The sequence below is a fragment of the Drosophila innubila genome (assembly GCF_004354385.1).
Source record: "Drosophila innubila isolate TH190305 chromosome 3L unlocalized genomic scaffold, UK_Dinn_1.0 0_D_3L, whole genome shotgun sequence".
Lineage (NCBI taxonomy): Eukaryota > Metazoa > Arthropoda > Insecta > Diptera > Drosophilidae > Drosophila > Drosophila innubila.
In genome coordinates, this window is record NW_022995376.1 from 19,455,633 (window position 1) to 19,476,931 (window position 21,299).

At 37.8% G+C, this 21,299-nt stretch overlaps 6 protein-coding genes across 6 annotated transcripts; 2 read left to right on the forward strand and 4 right to left on the reverse strand.

Annotated features, from left to right (window-relative positions):
- Nucleotides 1–115: 115 nt before the first annotated feature.
- LOC117788485 (mucin-2) lies at nucleotides 116–7,795 on the reverse strand (the record flags this gene model as incomplete). The annotated part of the gene is made up of 4 exons (XM_034627269.1): nucleotides 116–2,895; nucleotides 2,960–3,038; nucleotides 5,371–5,402; nucleotides 6,892–7,795. Coding segments are annotated over 4 exons (3,669 nt in total), but the record flags the coding sequence as incomplete, so codon positions are not given.
- Nucleotides 5,095–6,192, forward strand: LOC117789234 (chondroitin proteoglycan-2). Its single transcript, XM_034628341.1, has 2 exons — nucleotides 5,095–5,226; nucleotides 5,287–6,192. The coding sequence occupies exons 1-2, from the start codon at nucleotides 5,143–5,145 to the stop codon at nucleotides 6,145–6,147; spliced, it is 945 nt and encodes a 314-aa protein (XP_034484232.1). The 5' UTR covers nucleotides 5,095–5,142; the 3' UTR covers nucleotides 6,148–6,192.
- A 153-nt stretch (nucleotides 7,796–7,948) lies between the features above and the next one.
- LOC117788486 (mucin-2) lies at nucleotides 7,949–9,811 on the reverse strand. The gene is made up of 6 exons (XM_034627270.1): nucleotides 9,751–9,811; nucleotides 9,256–9,677; nucleotides 8,691–9,018; nucleotides 8,388–8,501; nucleotides 8,165–8,252; nucleotides 7,949–8,057 (listed from the first exon to the last, which is right to left on the reverse strand). The coding sequence occupies exons 1-6, from the start codon at nucleotides 9,776–9,778 to the stop codon at nucleotides 7,949–7,951; spliced, it is 1,089 nt and encodes a 362-aa protein (XP_034483161.1). The 5' UTR covers nucleotides 9,779–9,811.
- A 603-nt stretch (nucleotides 9,812–10,414) lies between these two features.
- Nucleotides 10,415–10,984, reverse strand: LOC117789235 (peritrophin-48-like). The gene is made up of 2 exons (XM_034628342.1): nucleotides 10,934–10,984; nucleotides 10,415–10,860 (listed from the first exon to the last, which is right to left on the reverse strand). The coding sequence occupies exons 1-2, from the start codon at nucleotides 10,965–10,967 to the stop codon at nucleotides 10,481–10,483; spliced, it is 414 nt and encodes a 137-aa protein (XP_034484233.1). The 5' UTR covers nucleotides 10,968–10,984; the 3' UTR covers nucleotides 10,415–10,480.
- Nucleotides 10,985–11,486: 502 nt separating this feature from the next.
- Nucleotides 11,487–13,159, reverse strand: LOC117789232 (chondroitin proteoglycan-2). Its single transcript, XM_034628326.1, has 2 exons — nucleotides 13,111–13,159; nucleotides 11,487–13,036 (listed from the first exon to the last, which is right to left on the reverse strand). Exons 1-2 carry the CDS (start codon nucleotides 13,130–13,132, stop codon nucleotides 11,529–11,531), a joined length of 1,530 nt encoding a protein of 509 aa, XP_034484217.1. The 5' UTR covers nucleotides 13,133–13,159; the 3' UTR covers nucleotides 11,487–11,528.
- A 3,434-nt stretch (nucleotides 13,160–16,593) lies between these two features.
- On the forward strand, nucleotides 16,594–18,036 carry LOC117787462 (peritrophin-44). The gene is made up of 2 exons (XM_034625999.1): nucleotides 16,594–16,736; nucleotides 16,812–18,036. The coding sequence occupies exons 1-2, from the start codon at nucleotides 16,730–16,732 to the stop codon at nucleotides 17,810–17,812; spliced, it is 1,008 nt and encodes a 335-aa protein (XP_034481890.1). The 5' UTR covers nucleotides 16,594–16,729; the 3' UTR covers nucleotides 17,813–18,036.
- Nucleotides 18,037–21,299: the final 3,263 nt, after the last annotated feature.

Below are 21,299 nucleotides of genomic sequence, written 5' to 3' on the forward strand. Positions count from 1 at the left end.
GATAATGAACACCGGAACTATTTTCCATAGATTAGAGCAGAGCATTACCTATAAGAACCTCCTTCTTAATCTTCAATAAAATTATTCATCTTTGCCCAATAAAACACTAAGTCAATTAATGAACTGCCTTTTTTAGGCGCTTGCATGTTTTATTTTAAATATTATATCAATTACTTAGTTAAATTTTCCGATCTCGTTTTCAAGTAATACTGTGTTTGGATACTATTCAAGGTGTCTTCGATTAGGACTGAACACATCCTGTATTCTCTGGCAAATCGCAGATACCCTTTTGTCCATTGAAGTATCTTTCACCGCAGCTAACCTTCAGGGCCTGTCCATGACGGCAGATATAGTAGTCGTTGCAACGTTCTGGAGATGCCAACAGGAAACCGTCGGGTTTTCCTACACACACGATCTGAATCTGGACATCGGCGATTGTTGTTGTGGAGCCCTTGGCCATCTGGAGTACTTCTGGGAGTGGCCTAAAGCTGGGACGCACACGAATGGGTTTGCGATTATTATGCGAAGAGATAGCAGCACTTGATCCCGACGCGCACGGAGGCTTCGTGGTTACATCGCAAGGAGGTTCTGTTGTCACACAAACGGTTGTTGTGCTGCAAGTAGTGGGCGTGGTGATTGGGCAAGATGTCGTCGATGTTGTTCTGCACGTTGTTGTGGTTGTCGTTGGTCTACACGTTGTTGTGGTTGTCGTTGGGTCACATGGTGTTGTGGTGGTTGTAGTAGTTGTTGTTGTTGTTGTCGTTGTTGTGGTCGTTGTTGTAGTAGTAGTTGTTGTTGTTGTCGTTGTTGTAGTGGTTGTTGTGTCACATGGAGTTGTGGTCGTCGTTGTGTCACATGGTGTTGTGGTGGTTGTAGTAGTGGTTGTTGTAGTAGTTGTTGTTGTGGTTGTTGTGGTCGTTGTTGTCGTTGTTGTAGTAGTAGTTGTTGTCGTTGTTGTAGTTGATGTTGATGTTGTGTCACATGGAGTTGTGGTTGTCGTTGTGTCACATGGTGTTGTGGTGGTAGTAGTAGTGGTTGTTGTAGTAGTTGTGGTCGTTGTTGTGGTGGTTGTAGTAGTGGTTGTTGTAGTAGTAGTTGTTGTTGTCGTTGTTGTAGTTGAAGTAGTTGATGTTGATGTTGTGTCACATGGAGTTGTGGTCGTCGTTGGGTCACATGGGGTTGTGGTGGTTGTAGTTGTTGAAGTAGTTGTTGTTGTGGTTGTTGTAGTTGTTGTCGTTGTTGTTGTAGTGGTTGTTGTATCACACGGTGTTGTGGTTGTCGTTGTTGTTGTTGTTGTAGTCGTTGTAGGAGTAGTTGTTGTTGTTGTCGTTGTAGTGGTTGTTGTAGTGGTTGTTGTAGTAGTTGTTGTTGTGGTTGTTGTGGTCGTTGTTGTGGTGGTTGTAGTAGTGGTTGTCGTAGTAGTAGTTGTTGTTGTTGTCGTTGTGTCACATGGAGTTGTGGTCGTCGTTGTGTCACTAGGTGTTGTGGTGGTAGTAGTAGTGGTTGTTGTAGTAGTTGTTGTTGTGGATGTTGTGGTCGTTGTTGTAGTAGTTGTTGTCGTTGTTGTAGTTGATGTTGGTGTTGTGTCACATGGTGTTGTGGTGGTAGTAGTAGTGGTTGTTGAAGTAGTTGTTGTTGTGGTTGTTGTGGTTGTTGTAGTCGTTGTTGTTGTAGTTGTTGTCGTTGTTGTTGTAGTGGTTGTTGTATCACACGGTGTTGTGGTTGTCGTTGTTGTTGTAGTCGTTGTAGGAGTAGTTGTTGTTGTTGTCGTTGTAGTGGTTGTTGTAGTGGTTGTTGTAGTGGTTGTTGTAGTAGTTGTTGTTGTGGATGTTGTGGTCGTTGTTGTAGTAGTAGCTGTTGTCGTTGTTGTAGTTGATGTTGGTGTTGTGTCACATGGAGTTGTGGTTGTCGTTGTGTCACTTGGTGTTGTGGTGGTAGTAGTAGTGGTTGTTGAAGTAGTTGTTGTTGTGGTTGTTGTGGTTGTTGTAGTCGTTGTTGTTGTAGTTGTTGTCGTTGTTGTTGTAGTGGTTGTTGTATCACACGGTGTTGTGGTTGTCGTTGTTGTTGTTGTTGTAGTCGTTGTAGGGGTAGTTGTTGTTGTTGTCGTTGTAGTGGTTGTCGTTGTTGTTGTTGTAGTCGTTGTAGGAGTAGTTGTTGTTGTTGTCGTTGTAGTGGTTGTTGTAGTGGTTGTTGTAGTGGTTGTTGTAGAGGTTGTTGTATCACACGGTGTTGTGGTTGTCGTTGCTATAGTCGTTGTAGTAGTAGTAGTAGTTGTTGTGGGTGTTGTTGTTGTCGTTGTAGTGGTTGTTGTAGTTGTAGTTGTTGTTGTTGTGTCACATGGAGTTGTGGTCGTTGTTGTATCACTCGATGTTGTAGTTGTCGTTGTTGTTGTCGTTGTTGTGGTCGTTGTCGTTGTAGTGGTTGTTGTTGTAGTCGTAGTTGTAGTCGTTGTTGTTGTGGTTGTGTCACACGGAGTCGTTGTTGTGGTGGTTGTACTGCATGGAGTTACAGCAGAGGGTGTGCTTGTTTTTGGTGTGGAGGGTGTAACATTTCCGGTGCATGGTGGACGGATTGTAGTACACGGTGGAGGTATTGTTGGGGAGCATGGAGTATCCCCAGATTTCACTGATGTCTTTTGGAAGACTATGGGATCGTTTAAGGTGCAGCCCGGATTGTAGGTAACGCAACTTCTTGTCTTAAAGTCATAGTATTTAGGGCAAGTGTATTCTATGGGTTTTCCATTTTGACATTCGAAGTATTTGGAACAGCTGCCTGGCACCAAAGCTCGAATGCCATTGGAATTTCCTCGACAAAATACATGCAGATATTGCCGATTTTCCAAGCTAGCACCAAAAATGCTATTGGCAGATACTGCCAGAAGCAGAGTGGTAAAAACTGTAAAATACCAAAAGGGATTGATTAACTTATCCCGTTTTATTTCGTTTTTCCGGAAGTTTACCATATATGTTCCGCATAGCTGTTGATTGTTTGCTGAAGCTCAAAATGTATGTTTTAAAGATTCCAGTTTCTACACAGCACTGAGTGGAGTATCAGCTCCCTGTTGTGCTATATATACTGTGCAAAAATTTATAAATGTGCTAAAAATAATATTGGCCAAATGGCTGTCTCATTAGCAAAGTAGCCTACAGCCTCCATCCTTATCAAATTGATATCAAGATCTTTATCATTTTTACCATTTATGCAAGCGCAAAATGAATTTTGCATTTGCTATACCCTATTTTTTACTACTTAACAAATTTGTAATCTTACGATCTCTTATTATTTGATCTATATTTTTAGAGGATGCCGATTTATGTAAATATTGTATATTTAATATTATATTTGTATTTATCAATGTAGTTTATTATACTTATCATTGTATATGTTAGGGTATGTCAAAGTTAATAACACTTATAGTATGCAGTATTTCCCATTTATTGCTTAGCATTTAATTATATTTGGGCAATACAAAAAACGTTTCAAAGCTTCCGGAAATACTACATGTTTACAGGCATGACATTCAATAAGTCAAAATAGAATTGCATACTCCTTGATTAGATAATTCAATAGAGACTTCGTCTGATTGAACCAAACCCTATAGTAAATGGCCAAGCTCGTGCGAAGAAAATTTAGAAAATGGAGTAAAAATAGAATATTGGTGCGAGCACCCCCAAGTTCACAGTCTCATATACTATAAAGAATGTGACTTGATAATGAATACAAAATACATTAACATGTAAAGAAAATTTCCAAAGTTTTTTCTTGAAGTTATTATAAAACTTTTTAAGTTAGTATCAGAAGTAAATGAGGAATTCTTATAACATTTTGTTGTTTGCTTACCTTTCATATTTGTAGGTTTTAATAATCTTTAATAAACTTTATTTTTATATTTTTCCTGATTGTGATTCATTCACTATTAATTTATTTAATTGTTTTTCACTTAATTTTAGCTTTAACTTTGCTGAATTTTATGTTTATTCTTCGATGTCTTCAAAGAAACTAAAGTGACTAATGGATCGAATTTTAGTAACACGTAACATCATATCAACTCAAAAGACACTTCTTACGATAGTAAATACTAACGAATACATAATCGATAAGATATTGCCTCAATTTCTTTTAACCGCAGATTTTTAATTAAAAATTATTTGTTCACCAAATAAAAAACATTGTTTTGGTGTTTCCAGAAGAGTTCGGAAAACAAGCTAAGAATATACAAATTTGGGTCATACGCCTATTCATTTTATAAATACTATACACTTGATCATTCAAGACGATTAGTGTTATAGGATATGAAACCAATAGAAATTGTTATGATTCATTAAATAAACATTAAAAAAACTAATAGAGCTTTTGTATTAGTTTTGTGACACTCCATTTCCCCAATCATTCACCCAAACATAATTAAAACCTCTAAGGACCCAATGCATTGGGCTAACTAACAGGAAAATCATTGCATACTTTTGGTCAGTGCTGTTATAATCTCATTTCAAGGGCATACCCTTAGGAGCATTAGATATTGATTGGTTTTGCAGATAAGAAGTTTTGCACATGTTTTTTTATACCCTGTATGTTATGAATATAGGTAACATGTTTGTTAGCGCATATACCATTTACAAGCCTCTGATTCCGATCAATTTCAACAGTCAACTCGTTTAAGCTGTACCCATCTCTATGACAGTCTGTACGTCTCTTTATCTGTATGAATTCGATTTTATTATTGAATTAATTTAATAGAAAAATAAACATAAGAGCTGTTCAGGAAAAAAGCGTTTTTCTAAATGACTTAATATGTTAATATGTTTGTTTTAGCGCGTTTATAATAATATCTGAAAAAACTACTATAATAAAATGATAATAGAACAGTAGATATATTTTCTGTATATGAAGGTAAGTCATTCACCATCTTGATATGAAATTCTTCTTTAACATTCGTTGTTCATCAATGGAGGTTGTTATCAGTTCGCAGTAAAATCGAAATCAAGTAACAAGTACAGAAGTACCAGTCACACTTAGAATTGCCGTTGATTTTTATCAAAGACTGTACATTTAACAGATTGGCACTTCATGCAAATTTCCCAGATGAATTCAGTCTATAAAATACAAGTGTAGATACCACAGAGATCCAGTTTATACAGCAACATGATCGGAACAAGAAGCATGAGGTCTCTTCTCACTCTTTGGATAATTCTGATCCAAAATACAGAATCTTTTGCGCAGTTTAAGGTAAGGTTATAAATTCTTATTTCATTTTATTATTAAGAATAATGACCCTTTCTTTTAAAGACGGGTTTTATGTTTCCAACATCCATCTGCGAGGGAAAGGATGGCGGACTGTTTCCGATGTTTGGATCATGCCAAGGATATTACATTTGTAATAATGGAATAGCTATTGTTGGAACCTGCGATGAAAAAAACCGATTTAACCCAACTACTTTACAATGCGATGATGCCCGTAAGGTACACTGTCCCTATGAAATGCTAGACGATGGCGATCAGGATGACATAGATGACATGGATGATATGGATGACATTGAAAGTGATTTGTCGGAATTAGAAAGTGATGAAATGGAGGAACCTTCAACAACGAGACGACCACCACCCACAAAACAAAAGCCGATAGTTTCGATAGTAAAGCCAAATAAGGAATTACAGAATACGAGCTCGATTGAAAGATTATGTTTAGGAAAAAAAAATGGCGTAACTCTGGTGAAAGAGGGCTCCTGTACTGAGTACTATGTGTGTAAATCAAAACATCCTCAGCTGCGTCACTGTCCGAGTCAACAACACTTTAGCCCCCACCGTCATATCTGCATGAAGGTAGCCGATGCCAAGTGTACTTTTAATCAGGAAAGTAATCAGGAGATTGTATATCAAGATACTCCGGCGGTAACCGCTGGTCTTTGCTCTGAGATGAAGCAAGATGCTTTGGTTCCACATCGCGAGGATTGTGGTAAATTTTTACTTTGCAGTAACATGATGTTCCTGGTCATGGATTGTCCCGCAGGATTGCATTTTAATGCCGAGGCAAAGCGTTGTGACTATCCAAAGATCGCTCAGTGTGAGCTGCAAAAGGAGGAAAAACAAACTAAGAAAAGTAATAAGAAAAGTTTAAGTAAAAGAAAGCCGAAGAAAAATACATTGTAATTTTGTAATTATGTTCACAATATAAACTTAAGCGCATTCGATGAATTTGAAGTCTTTTTCCAATGTCACTCCAATGATATCTTTAAGACTACTCTTTTGCGTCAGCGATGTCTTTCTTTGTGGTCTCATTTCACAACTCCTACTCATTATCTATTTCCTACATATTATATATGATCAAAGGAAATTGTGAGTTATATTGTCTATAACACCTCAGGATCAGAAACATATCAACATCTCCTGCATTTTTATTTCATATAAAGTCAGCAAATGTAAGATCTACTCAACCAAAAATTGTCTACAAAAATAAGTTCTTTATATAGTACTATTCCGAAATATGTAAATCACATTTAATATCCATTATTTTCTACTCGTAAATTTTAAATATGATTTTTTAAGTGTGTAAAAACATAAGAACGAGTTAATAAATTTAAAGTTATACTTTACTCTTTATAATTAATTAATTTCTTGTCTGCTTTTACTGATCTGAAATTTAATTAAAAGACATATATTTAAGAGAAGCATAACTAAAACTAAGATTCAAATTTTTAGCCTCTTTAAAAAGTTGCAGTTTTTACAAATTTTCATAATTTGAATTCAATTTGTACGCCTTTCAGTACTCTCTCAACAGGATTGGCTGTAATTACTGAAAAAAATCGTGTCGAAAAATAATTTTCACTCCAAAAATTGATACTCAGAAAACATCTTAGTGCAGCTTCATGTATAGTTTTATTGTTTAAGCTTAACAATTAGATTTTGCTGGCCAATCGCAGACACTTTCCTTTACATTGAACACCAGGGAGGCAGGACATTTGAAGTCCACCTCGCATTCACATTGGCAAATCACATAAGAACCGCTGCAGACATTGTTGTCATCCGCCATCAAGGTTCCATCGGGTTTGCCAACACAACGGCCCTTGCTCTCACAGTAGGTGCCCGAAGGACCCGCGGTGGGACCACTGGGTGGTGCAGCGCCATCTTCGCACTGAACTTTTTCGGGATAATCGCACTCCTTGGTTAAGTTATTGAAGTGCAGATTGTTGGGACATTTCTGCTGGAACTTATTTCCATAGAGACATTGTATGAATGCGGAACAGTTCTTGTCAACGGATCCTAACCAATCGTTGGGCTTATCACAGCAATCGGGATCGCAGACTTTAGGGACGCATATGCCATCAGCATCGATAACACAAACCTGCAATTCCTTATCGAAATAAGTCTGGGCGGGACACTGTCGAATCACCATGACATTGTTTATGCACTCCTTATATCCAGCACAATTGGCGGGATTCTCTTCCTTTTCTCCTTCTACGCAAGTTGGTGTGGTTGGGGTTGATGGAGTTGGAGTTGCTGGTGTAGTGGGTGTGGTTGGTGTGGATGGTGTGGTAGCACAATGTCCTTCATCCTTTTCACACTTCTTAGCAGTCACATTCCAGTAATTTCCACTCTCACAGACCTGGGCTACGTATTTTCCACTGATACACTTGTAGAATTCGGCACAGTTGGAAGGATTCTCCTTAACTTCACCCTCAACACAAGTTGATGGGGTGGGTGTTGATGGGGTAGGGGATGATGGGGTAGGTGTCGATGGGGTAGGGGTTGATGGGGTAGGGTCGATGGGGTAGGGGTTGATGGGGTAGGGGTTGATGGGGTTGGTGTGGTAACACAATGTCCTTCATCCTTTTCACACTTCTTAGCAGCCACATTCCAGTAATTTCCACTCTCACAGACCTGGGCTACGTATTTTCCACTGATACACTTGTAGAATCCGGCACAGTTGGAAGGATTCTCCTTAACTTCACCCTCAACACAAGTTGATGGGGTGGGTGTTGATGGGGTAGGGGATGATGGGGTAGGTGTCGATGGGGTAGGGGTTGATGGGGTAGGGGTCGATGGGGTAGGGGTTGATGGGGCTGGTGTGGTAACACAATGTCCTTCATCCTTTTCACACTTCTTAGCCTTAACATTCCAGTAATTTCCACTCTCACAGACCTGGGCTACGTAATTTCCATTAACACACTTGTAGAATCCGGAACAGTTGGATGGATTCTCCTTAACATCTCCCTCCACACAGGTTGGTGGGTTTGGTGTTGATTGGCATGGTGTTGCTGTGGTAGGGGTTGATGGGGTAGGGGTTGATGGGGTAGGGGTTGATGGGGTTGGTGTAGATGGTGTGGTAACACAATGTCCTTCATCCTTTTCACACTTCTTAGCCTTAACATTCCAGTAATTTCCACTCTCACAGACCTGGGCTACGTACTTTCCATTAACACACTTGTAGAATCCGGCACAGTTGGATGGATTCTCCTTAACATCTCCCTCAACACAGGTTGGTGGGTTTGGTGTTGATTGGCATACTGTCGTTGGGGTAGGGGTTGATGGGGTAGGGGTTGATGGGGTAGGGGTTGATGGCGTAGGGGTTGATGGGGTAGGCGTCGATGGGGTAGGGGTCGATGTGGTCGGGTCGATGGAGTAGGGTCGATGGGGTAGGGGTTGATGGGGTTGGCGTGGATGGTGTGGTAACACAATGTCCTTCATCCTTTCACACTTCTTAGCCTTAACATTCCAGTAATTTCCACTCTCACAGACCTGGGCTACGTACTTTCCATTAACACACTTGTAGAATCCGGCACAGTTGGATGAATTCTCCTTAACATCTCCCTCCGAACAGGTTGGTATGCTTGGGGTTGATTGGCATACTGTCGTTGGGGTTGGGGTTGATGGGGTAGGGGTTGATGGCGTAGGGGTTGATGGGGTAGGGGTCGATGGGGTAGGGGTTGATGGGGTTGGCGTGGATGGTGTGGTAACACAATGTCCTTCATCCTTTTCACACTTCTTAGCCTTAACATTCCAGTAATTTCCACTCTCACAGACCTGGGCTACGTATTTTCCATTGATGCACTTGAAGAATTTGGCACAGTTGGCTGGATTCTCCTTGACATCTCCGTCCACACAAGTTGGGGCTGGCGTTGATACGCATGGGGTTGATGGGGTAGGGGTTGATGGAGTAGGGGTTGATGGGGTTGGTGTGGATGGTGTGGTAACACAATGTCCTTCATCCTTTTCACACTTCTTAGCCTTAACATTCCAGTAATTTCCACTCTCACAGACCTGGGCTACGTACTTTCCATTAACACACTTGTAGAATCCGGCACAGTTGGATGAATTCTCCTTAACATCTCCCTCCGAACAGGTTGGTATGCTTGGTGTTGATTGGCATACTGTCGTTGGGGTTGGGGTTGATGGGGTAGGGGTTGATGGCGTAGGGGTTGATGGGGTAGGGGTCGATGGGGTAGGTGTCGATGGGGTAGGGGTCGATGGGGTGGTTACACACTGTCCATCATCCTTTAGACATTTCTCAGCCTTAACGTTCCAGTATTCTCCTTGGGGGCAGGACATAGGTTTGAATTGACCTGTACAGCAAACGAAATACTTTGAACAATCATCCTCGTCGGGTTTGGTATCGCCGGGTTCACAGCAATCTTCAGCCGCAACACGTGTGGAAATTGTGACGGCAAACAATAGGAAAAATGCTTAAAAAATATAAATAAACATTTATATTTGTTAATTATTGTAGAACTAGTTGAATATAAAGAAGCATCTCACCCAGATTAAACGTTTGCTTGTGAATCATTTTTAGTGTGCAAATGTTTGAACGACGTATTCCTTTCGGGAAGATTCGCCTACTGAACTCTTCTACTTTGTGTACCGCCTTTTATATTTTCAGGCAATTAATATAATTAAATGTTTCAATTCGTTGGGTCGGATGCAATTCACAATGATAAAGAGGACCCACTACTGATAAATATCTGGTATATGCAAGTTGAACACGCCAATAAGTTATTTTTATCGACTCTCACAAATAGAAAGTTTATATATGATAAAGAAAATATATTTATCATTTGATTTCTTTAAGGTCATTGCAAAAAATAACTAACCGGAAATACGAATACATATGGTTTGATCAAACAAATTGAAAGTGCTCTGTCAAGCATGATCGTGATGTGTACAAATTATAAAAATATATGCGGTAGAATACGAAAGCTTCCTCTACTTAAAATTCTTCAGACGATTTTCTTATTTAATATTAAATTGAAGCCGTTAGAAGGAAGCTTTTAAAATGAAGCATTATTAAGTATCTTGAAATGGCTATACATATAAAGAACTCTAATACCTCTTTTTGCAATTTTAATACACAACTTTATATATTTGAATAGTAAAATCTTTCAATATACCTTGACGTACTCAATATCAAAGAAAGCATACAAAATGTGTTACAAGGTGAATGAAATTTTATTTATCTGTTTTACATTTGATATACCTCAAGTTGACAGTACTAAGAAGTGCAAATGCATTCGGTATCGATAACACATGCCTTAATTATGGTATCAAAGTAAGAACCACTCGCACACTTTTGGCTTACAAATTGTCCCTTTACACACTGATAGTATGCGGCACAATTTTGGGGATCAACTTCCAACTCGTTGTCTATACAAGTTCCAGTACTAGGACAGCATTGTCCATTATTTGGTGCACAAGATCCTGAATTAGAATTCCAATAGTTTCCACTTTCGCAAGTCTTTGATACAAATGCTCCATTACAGCAAACGAAGTAGCTGGTGCAATCGTTAGAGTCTTCCTTGGTTTCACCTTCATTGCAGCAGTCCGAGGTCAAGGCTTCAGTGAACTGCCAACACAGAAGGCACAGAAGGAGCACTGCATAATAAATAATAATACTTATGATTGATGTTCTTTTAAGATATCTGATCTTTCAGGATTTTAGTTATACCATTTTGATATTTTTTTAACAATGAAAGATACATTTTGAACTGTAATTTCCTTGGTACACGGTCGTTTACTAAATGTTTTGGTTTTATTTTTCAGCTTTTATATTTTCCTTCAATCATAGTAATGAAATTTTTATCTGTCAATGGCCCTGATAATATCACATTACATTAAAACGTTATCTACAATATCACATTGTTTTTAAAAGGCATGTAAACTACTTACTTTATTTTTAATGCAAGAATAGTTTAATTAAAAATTGAGAATGATGGTGAGCATTCAGCTAAGTACACTGTTATTTATATCAATAACTTTTATTGATATATTTTTAATATTCCAATATTTTTTAATTTAATATGCAATTTAAATTCACTACTTTCTCAAATAAAACAATAGTTTGTAAATAATTAAAAATATGTATGTTGAAGTACTCTTTTTATATTTTTGTAGTAACTCTAGACATGAACCCTATATCCAATTAGTCTAGATTTTCGTCTTTTTACCTGTAGGAATTATAAGAACTGAAGTTTCTAAAAATGATGAAAAACAAGTACCAATTTGATAAACTTGGTATATTTATTTATATAGTAACGTACATTTTAGAGGTCACATTTCACGTTGGATTCATAGTTGCAAGTTTTCAACACTGAATCCCAATATAAGCCTTGTTTGCACTGCATTTCAATCTCACACTCGCACTGACAGACCGAATAGCCACTGCAGCTTGTCAATGAAGGTAGGAAAGTTCCTTCGCGTTGTCCCAGACAGCGACCGGGATTCACACACGAAATACCAGAGGGTCCTGCATTCGGACCAGACGGTGGCGTATAGGGCCAGGGGCAATCGACATTTTGTGGATAATCACAAATTTTTGTAGCGGGGTCATAGACCAAATTGTTTGGACAGATCTTTTCCACTGCACAATTGAAGCTGCACTTGTAGAACTTATTGCAGACACCATCTATGGGCATAAGAGTGCCATCTGGCTGACCCTGGCATACGGTGCTGTCATTATCGCATTCAACCTGAGGAACGTAGCCCTCTGGATAGTCACACTGCTTGGAGGTGGCATTGTAGACTAATCCATCAGGACAGATCACAGAAGTGTCCCAATCGCAAACCTGCGCCTCCTGATTGAACGTTGTCTTCGGATCGCATGTCATCGCAATGGGACATTGACACTGGCAAACAAAGTAACCATTCGAATCGGGATCAGCAAACTTCATGCCATCACGCTTTCCTTCGCAAACACCTGAACTGGTACAGGTTGTGCCCGATGGACCAGCAATCTCACCACCTGCATCAGGAGATGACAATGGCTCACATTGCACATTCCAGAAATAGTCACAGTTATTTGTCTTGAAATTAAAGTACAAGCCACCTGGACAAATGAACTCCTTGCAACAGCCATGACTGCATTGAAAGTAATTTGTGCAGACGCCTTCAACGGGAACCATGGCACCATCCGGTTGATTGGCACATGCGGCACGCTTGTCGGCACAATAAGCTGGTACCTGGTTGTCAGATGGAGCACTGGTACTACTTGGTACTGGAGGGGACTGAGGGGTACTACTCTCTGCTGGTGGGCTCTGACTTGTGCTATCCGAAGGATTCGGGCTCTGTGTACTGCTCTCAATTGGGGGCGTCTGACTGCTGCTATCGGATGGATCCGTATCGAAGGTACCAGTGCTAGCCTCTTCGGGTGATTCAGTAACAATGCTCGAATCGGTGGTGGATTCCTCCTCGTTGGAGTTTGTGGTTTCCTCCTCTGGATTGCAAGGTGGTGTGGGATCTGTCGGCTCGCTGGAACTGCACTCATCGGCACAACAGGTGCAAGCGCAGTCCTCATCGTTGTCGGTGGTTGCATAAAGCGAGAGGCCGCTACAGTCGGCCCTCCATTGAAAATCACATTCACCCAGTTTCGGATTGAAATGTAGACCACGTGGACAGCTACGAATTTCAGCCACTTCCCGTTCTAGACAGAGCACAAACCGTTTACAATCCAGAGGTAAAGGCAGACGAGTACCATCCGTTTCAAACGCACAGATATCCGACCATTGACTGAGCTTGCTCTGCACACCCAGTGCGAAGAGGAGACAAAGAAAAGCTAGTTATCGAGTGGAAAAAGAAGATATATTTACGTTAGATCTGGTAAATAAACCACTCTCTAATCTCACTTACCGATTCCCTTTAGCTTGCACATTATTCTCCTTTAAACGCTGAGCAAATTCTAACTCAACTGAACTTCGATCCAGGCAGCTCCATAGCATTTATTGATGTGGAAAAATTGGCATTCGCATATATGTATATGTACATACATTTGTGAATGAAATCAGTAGTCAATCTTTTGATAATACCAATCACCATATTTATCTCTTGATTAATTCTCTCGCTTTGTTATCGAAACTGCGTGTGTGTGTAATTACGCTGTTGTTTCGGATTCGACGCCCCCTTATCGACACACGTCTGTTTGTAATTTCTACCGCACTTTACTTTATGTTGTTCTCCTTGCTGATTAGGCATCGTTAGGATCTCAATTTTGTTATCAACTCGTCAATGAATGAAAACATTTCAAATTTGCCAACTATTTTTACTGCACTACAACAACTTTAAATTGCACATTTTAATTTTTATATGTATTCTCTATAGGATGTTTAATTATCTCAATGGGAAATTCATTTCATAGCTAAATACGATTGTCCTAAGAAATGGGAAATACCTTATATTTTTTTACTATAAATTAATGTCAAATAATTATGATCAATTTACCAAGTCTTGACCAAAAGTATGCAACAAAATATATTCTTATTTTTACATGCACGCAAATCAAAGGTATTTCTCAACTTTTTATTTTCATAGCATACTTTTCTCCACTTGCATTGAATGTTCTGGGAGAATTTTTTAAATTGTATACTTCTGAATTTTTTGTTGTATTCAATCAGTGATTGAATAAATTGATTAATTATTTATGACAATTCCTTATCAAGGGTTCAAAAATACTATGGATAGTTAAAAATCTGTTTGATTTTAATTTGCAGAGTGTATTTTTCCAAAAGTCAGTGTTACATTTATTTAGATTTTTTTTTTAAATGGCTGAAAGCTCAGTAAGTAGTTTTCTAACACAGATTGGAATAAAATGTGTTGGTAACTGATAAAATATAAATAAAAAAAGATGAACATGAAAATAAAGTGTAAATAAAAAATCGATTGTACAAGTGTTTCTCCCATTGGGGGTGGTATTTTCCAAAATTACGCTTTAGTACTCAGTAGCGTCATTCTTTCCAGCTCTAATCGCTTTCAGCTGCGCGTGGATTGCCTATCGGCCAGTCTGACAGCTCAAAGAGTTGTAAATTTGTAGAGATAGTACAAGTTCATGATATCAAAGCGCCAATCGAATAACAGTAAGTTAAGAGACAAAAGATGATTAGATTTTATGCCAGATCAGATGACAAAGAGCAAAGACATGAAATTGTCAAACTATATATGCAATAGAGATATATAGTACACATAAGAGGCACATGTACTGTTATGCCCAAAGAAGTGTCAAGCCGACTGCGGTGAGTGGCTTCCTGCTTTTGAGCGAGTTAGATGGGATCCGCTTGAAATTGAAACCAAAACAATTCTAATTATTTAATAAGAAAAACACATGCCGAGGTACGGTTGAATTAAATTACAAAGGTAAAAAAAAATAAATAAATAAAACCTAAACGATGCAAAGAAGAGCAACAAATGTGCAATGCCAACCAACGCTTTTGGGCTTGGGCTAGACAGTTGAGAGATTGATCCATGGAAGGCTTAAGGGTATACATTACATGGTTACTATGTTTGTTACTATCTCTGTATGCGTGTGTGTGTTTGTTTGTGTGTGTGTGAGGGTATCCATTAGGGTCGGTGTCCATGTGTGGTAGGAAAGCGCAATGTAAGGGAAATGCGAACAGCGAACAGAAATACGAGTTGATCGACAATCTCTCACATACGATGACGAGTACAAGACACGTACACGGTCCATTGTAAAAATCTTCTCAGGTGTAACAGGTTTCTCAGATTTAAGCAGAGGTTCTCCATGTGTCCCACACAGTCGTTTGTGACTCTCGCCTCGTTATCAGTCGTGATCGTGATCGCGATCGCGTTGATCGCCTTGATAAATGTGCTTGAAGGAGTATTTATATAGAACAGTGCATCATCCAGTTCAAATTGAAGAACTGAGATCGATTGGTGCATAGATATCACCAATTCTAATTTATTACAATTCTAGCACCATTCGAAATCAGTGCTTTTTATTGGAACCGATCAGCGGCACAACAAGATAGTTCTGTTTTGAATTTATGTGATTTATGTGAAATTTCTACAGCCATCATTTCTAAGTGCCATCATCTGTATGATTACAACTACAATTCAATATATACCTATTTATTAGTCACTGTATTAATTTTGTTGTATGCATCGGCTCCAAGTGACAACCGCGATCAATGTGGAAGCCCCTGATGTGCAATAAAAGGTTTCGCATTCTGGTTTGTCTTGGGCTGTGAGTTGACGATTCAATTGGACACAGTTTTATACTAATTATTGTGGTTAAAATTTTAAAATTTAAGTGAGCAAATATAAGACGAATTGTAATTTATAAGGCGAGATAAATAGAGATTAATATGCAAGCTGGATTATAATTTTAAAAGAAATTTATTTATTTATATCCATTTATTTTTAAATAAAAAAGCCAATTAATTATTTTTAATTGCAAAGAGTTCACAGAGTTTGACAAAATTTTCTGATTAAAAAGTAATTTTAACGTTATTAACTCATGAAATTCTATGCACATCAAAGAAATTTAAACAGGAAAACCTTAAGAAAATTTATACAGATTAGCAGTAGAAGAAATTGTAAATTCGAAAATTTTTGTTCTCCAATGCGATAATAGCTGAAATAGTAATTTATAATTAATTCTAATGATGAAATACTAATTTTGGAATTTTAGAATATGATTTATGAAAAGACCCTAAAATGTATTTTAATTGAATCGATTTCGTCATAAATGTTCTCGTTAAAAGTGTTACTAATATTTGATTTAAGCCATGACATTTTGTAAATATTTGAGAAATGGAAGCCCCATAATGAATCAGAAGTATAAAAACACACAGGTCATTTGTTGTTTCTAAGGTTGATTTTCACTTTCGTGAACTAAAAATGTCAAAAATACTATCAGTATTCAAAAAATGATTTAACTATTGATATATTTACAATTGTTGTTATGAGTGTAGTCAATTTAAAAATAATTACGTCTAACTTATCAACAATTTTCGACATAAATTTTAAGAAAATCCCACTAATAAATTGTGATGGAATTTTTAATGCAAGGCGTACCCTACAGGGACTTCCAAAATACTTGAGATGCCAGCTGAATCAAAAACAATTGAACTCGATCGACAATCAAGGCCATAAAATGGCAAAAAATAAATCTTAATCTTATGTGTTTATTGCCAAATTGTTGCAAATAAAAAATGCAGAAATGTGAAATGAGTTTTGGCAAGAGTCAATAGTGCTGTGTTAATTTTTTGCGGTAAGGTTTGCCTCTGGTTCTGGTTCAACTGATAGCAATACAATAATACAATATGACATTCCAAATCTTATCTGAAGTGTAGTAATTGCTTTCTTAATATATGCCTGTGACATTTTGGAAGTTCCAGCACACCACAAATTTACGTGTGTGAAGTCTATTGATGTTCAGCTGCGGTATAAATGCCATATTCCAAATTGCCGGCAGTTAGTTTGGTTTTCATTAACCGTCAAGGCGCTTATACTCACGATGCAAGGTCTCTATCTTAATTTAAAACTATTTTTGCTGGAAGTTTTATAAATATTAAATAAATATTTTTTCACTTTTGCAGCATTACTAATGCTAGTGGCATTTGTAGCCCTGCTGCAGCTCAGCACCCAAACGGAGTATCTGAGCAGCAGTGAGGACATTTGCCGTCTATTTCCGGATAAGACCAAGTTACGCAAGCCCGGCTACTGCGATCGTTGGATTACGTGCAAGGATTCTAAGAGCTCCGATGGCGGCTTTTGTAATGGCCAGCTTTTCAATTTAGGCAAGGGATCTTGCCAGAAATCACTTGAATCCTCGGACACTTACTGCAAAGCACCGTGCGGCTCGAAGAGTAACGGCTACATAGGGGACACATTCAACTGTGCCAATTGGTATTTCTGCAACAAGACTACGGTTCTAAGTAGTGGTATTTGCTCGAACGGCATGTACTTTGACCAGAACAAACAGATGTGCCTCTACCCCAAGGATACCATATGCAATGCCAAGTTTGAGCTATGCCAAATTGTGCCCACCGGAGTGAAGATTAGGGATGAACATAACTGCGATAAGTACATTACTTGTAAGGCAGGTAAGGCCACTACGACTACTTGTCCCGAAGGACTCTACTATGATGTGACAAGTGGCAATTGCATCAAAAAATCCTTGGTCCCATGCCATAAGATCCCGCATCCTATCGAAGTGTGTGGCACCAAAAAGCTGGCGAAGCGTAACGTCTTTGTTTCCGATGGCGCAACCTGTCGTGGGTATTTCTATTGCCGTGATCTCGGATCTGGTGTTCCGGATCCCACACCGGCCTGGCATCAATGTCCACTTGAGTTTTTCTTTAACGAGGAACGTGCAGGTTGCGAGGCAAGAGTCGATCGAAAGTGCGCTGAGGATCGTTGCGATGGTCGGGGTAATGAATACGAACTGGCTGAGATCCCTGGCTGCCAACACTACATCAAATGTGTGAATGGTGCAGAGAGTGGAGAGATTCTTAAGTGTGACGATGACATGTATTTTGATGCAGAAGCTCAGAGGTGCACAACAACAATGAAGGCTTATGGTATCTGTACCAAATAAATCTGTTTTTATACAAAAAGATTATTGGAAATATATACAAAAATTGAATACTTTGTTTGACAAACGAATCACCATTAAATGCAGAATGCACATAAACATTTAATCTAAGTAAAATAAAACTTGAAATGTACTCACCTAATGATCTGGCATTTATGTGACATTCCTATTTAGTTCGTTACAAATGTTTCCAATTTGATTAAAATTAAAACTTACTGTTCAAAGTAGCTATCTATAATTTTTGGATTTTTCTAAGCGAAATTCGATGAATCTGTTGACATTCCATATTGGTTTTATTTATATTACAATTTTTATTATAATTAAATTGGGTGTAAATGCTTAATAAAAAGTTAATTAAATAATGCATATTATAGTATAGTATAAAAATTAGGATGAAAAAACATTTATTACGCATTCGATTCTTAAGTTCTTACTTTCTTAAGAAGGAATGAAAGATATTATCACTTAAACAAAAAATTAACGAATGTGCAAATTTCAGTTATTGCTTTAAAAACATAATTGACCTTCTATGTTGCTTTGGAAACACAACACTGTTCACAATAGTATTAAGCAGTTAAAGTTAACAGTGCTAAGCAGTGTCAGTTAACATCGTTAAGCAGTTAACAGATATGCAAGCGGTTAACTTACACAGCAAGCAGTTAACGTGGCTGGTCCGTTATATTTCAATTTTCGTAAACGAAATGTTATAAATCTGTTCTATATTTTTATTTGATTTAATTATAAAAAATGATACAATTTTGGTTAGTTTTGAGTTGATTAACATTTCTGAAACGTCCTGATTTATGATAATGTGTAAAGTATAATATTTAGGTGTTTAACAATTATTTGAAAATTTTGATTACGGTTGCTTTTGACAACAACCGAATGGAATGACGATGCTCTTGTAATGTCTGAGATCTAATTGTTTGAGCATTCTTTCGGAGCCATAAAAATCAAATGCCAATTATTTATTTCAAATTTTAACAAAAATGTATAACTTTGGCAATATTTAATAATATATTTTATGGAATCTATATATATTTTATTCTTCTTATTCAATTTTCAAATCAATGTAATTGATTTAAATAAGTGTAAAATTTTAATCCCATGTCCCCAATCCAATACACAGCAGGAACATGCCTTTCTCATTGCTTTTTGAAAATTGGAGTTTTGTAAAACAGCAAAATAACTATGTGCTGGAGTCCTGCACAATTTGGCCCAGCCCGTCTAGATTCCATTGCAATCATTTGGAGTGCACCCTTATTTCGCTGAAGGGCGGTTCAGCTCCTATGCCGGAGAGTAAAATAAGCTGCACAAACTCCATTTTGCAGAGCTGCAGTCTGCACAAATTTCCCTTTTTTCTATGTGCAGACTTTCGCTGTGGTTTTCACTATAGACTTCGATGTGACATGAAAGCCAACCCAGAGACAAAAGTAAAAAAAAAAAAATAGAAAATCAGATAAATGTGGGAGTGTGTTAGTAAGACTAATTGAAAGCTTCGAAAAATGAAAAATTATCGGCTGCAGATTTTACAGCAGTAGAAGACTGCTTATTTGGAAACATTAAAAAAAAGATCTTATTATGTTAAAGCATAATATTTTGAAAGAAGTTTGTCCTTGTTCTATTGCTTACAAAATCGTGTATACTTTGTGCTTCTTCATCCGAATAAATGTCATTTATATCGCATTTTCAGCTTAATTCGATTAATTGCAACAATATATAAATGCCCATCACCACATAATTGCTAAAAATTAGTCCGAGAATTGACAATACAATAATTATTGTTGACTGTGCCCACATTTTATATTGTATATTTAAATATACCTGAATAAGGCTGAAAGTTGGATCATATATATATGCTCTAAATTTTACAATTATTCAAAAAAAATGTTAAGATTAATATTTGTATATTAAAAACAAAATATTTGCTTATTCATAACAATATTAAAATACTTTATCGTCGTCATCGACATGGATACGTTCCGTTGTCTGGGTTAATATCTGGATGCATGCCTTTGTTGGGGCACTCAGACAACACCCCAAAGATTGTGCGCTCTTTCTGCTAAGGGTTGTCCTTGTCGCCGATGTGGTTTATGATTCCTTTCAAATGTCAAACTGTCAGAGCACTGTTATTGGATTCTGTCTGGGGCTTGTGCTATTTTGATAGGAGCCATGCTAGGAGGAACATCGAAATACATAAATATATATGTATATATATCAAATATTTCTCTTTTTTTTGACTATTGTTGCTATTTGGTCGTGAAGTTGTTCGAAAAGTTTCAGAATTGTAACCACCCTCTTTTTGGCTTAGATCTAAGTATGCTCCCTTGTTGATTTCACTGCCACTGCGTCACGTTCGCTACATGCCACATGCCTCTTTCCGTTTGCCACTCGCCACTTGCCATTCGCCCCGTCGACTGCAAACTGCCGTCTGCCATTTTGGCTTTTCCTGTAGGAAGCTTGCATATTTTACGTGCTCCACGTTGTTGTTGTTGTTGTTGTTGTCTGTGCGAGTATTTTGTGTGTCTGTGCTGTTTGCTGTGTACTGCTGCCCCAACTCTTTGCATTTATCGATTGAAATGTGTCTCAGGCTGTGAAATACAGGTCATTGATCTACTCGTGCCACGATGCGACAAAATCCTTCTCGTGCTGTCTGTGCACTCCATTTTGCCAGTGGAGCGAGGACCTTCGGGAAGAGACTCGAGGAGAATGTGCCAGCCAAAATGGAGTGCAGTGACAGTGGTTGAAACAGAGTTGAGTTCTATTTATCTTGATGAAATTTTACATTAGCATAAAAACATACAATCGGGCATGCTCTACAAATATCTGAAATAGAAAACAAATTTGAGTGTTTTTGAAACCTGTCAAGTCTCACATTATTTATTGAAAGATTTCATCAAATCTTTTAAATGAAATAAAATTAATTTTCAAACTGAATAATAATGAAAAAGAAAAATTTTAAATGAATTTGTTAGTTGTATAATTTAAATACAAAAAACTGCATTGTTAAATGGTATTTTTTTTATTTATTTATTTTTTCTAAATATATATGTATTTATAACAGCCCACTTTATGCGCCTTCAAAAATATTACCGAAAAATAAGATCTCTGACCTTACAGAAATACCGATACTTTTTTTTTGGTTATTTTGAAAAGCAATTGTCATCAAAATCTTTAGAGATTTCTGATACATACCCGCAAGAGAAATTATATTTTATGATTAAGTATATATCTAATTCCCTTTCTATGTTAATTGCACCAACACTTTTGAGTGAGATTCAACCCAAAAGCCGTCTCTATGCTTCCTTCTGGGACAAAGAAAAAGAAGAAGTAAGGTGTGGAGATGGAACGAAAAGAAGGAAAACAACGTACCGGAAAACGGCGACGATAACGAAATCGTTTTGCAAGCTTTGGGGTAGTGGAGCAGCCAGCCGAGTGGGGCGCAATTTATGCTGTTGGGCAAACTGTACCAAAAGTGTGCATGGAATTT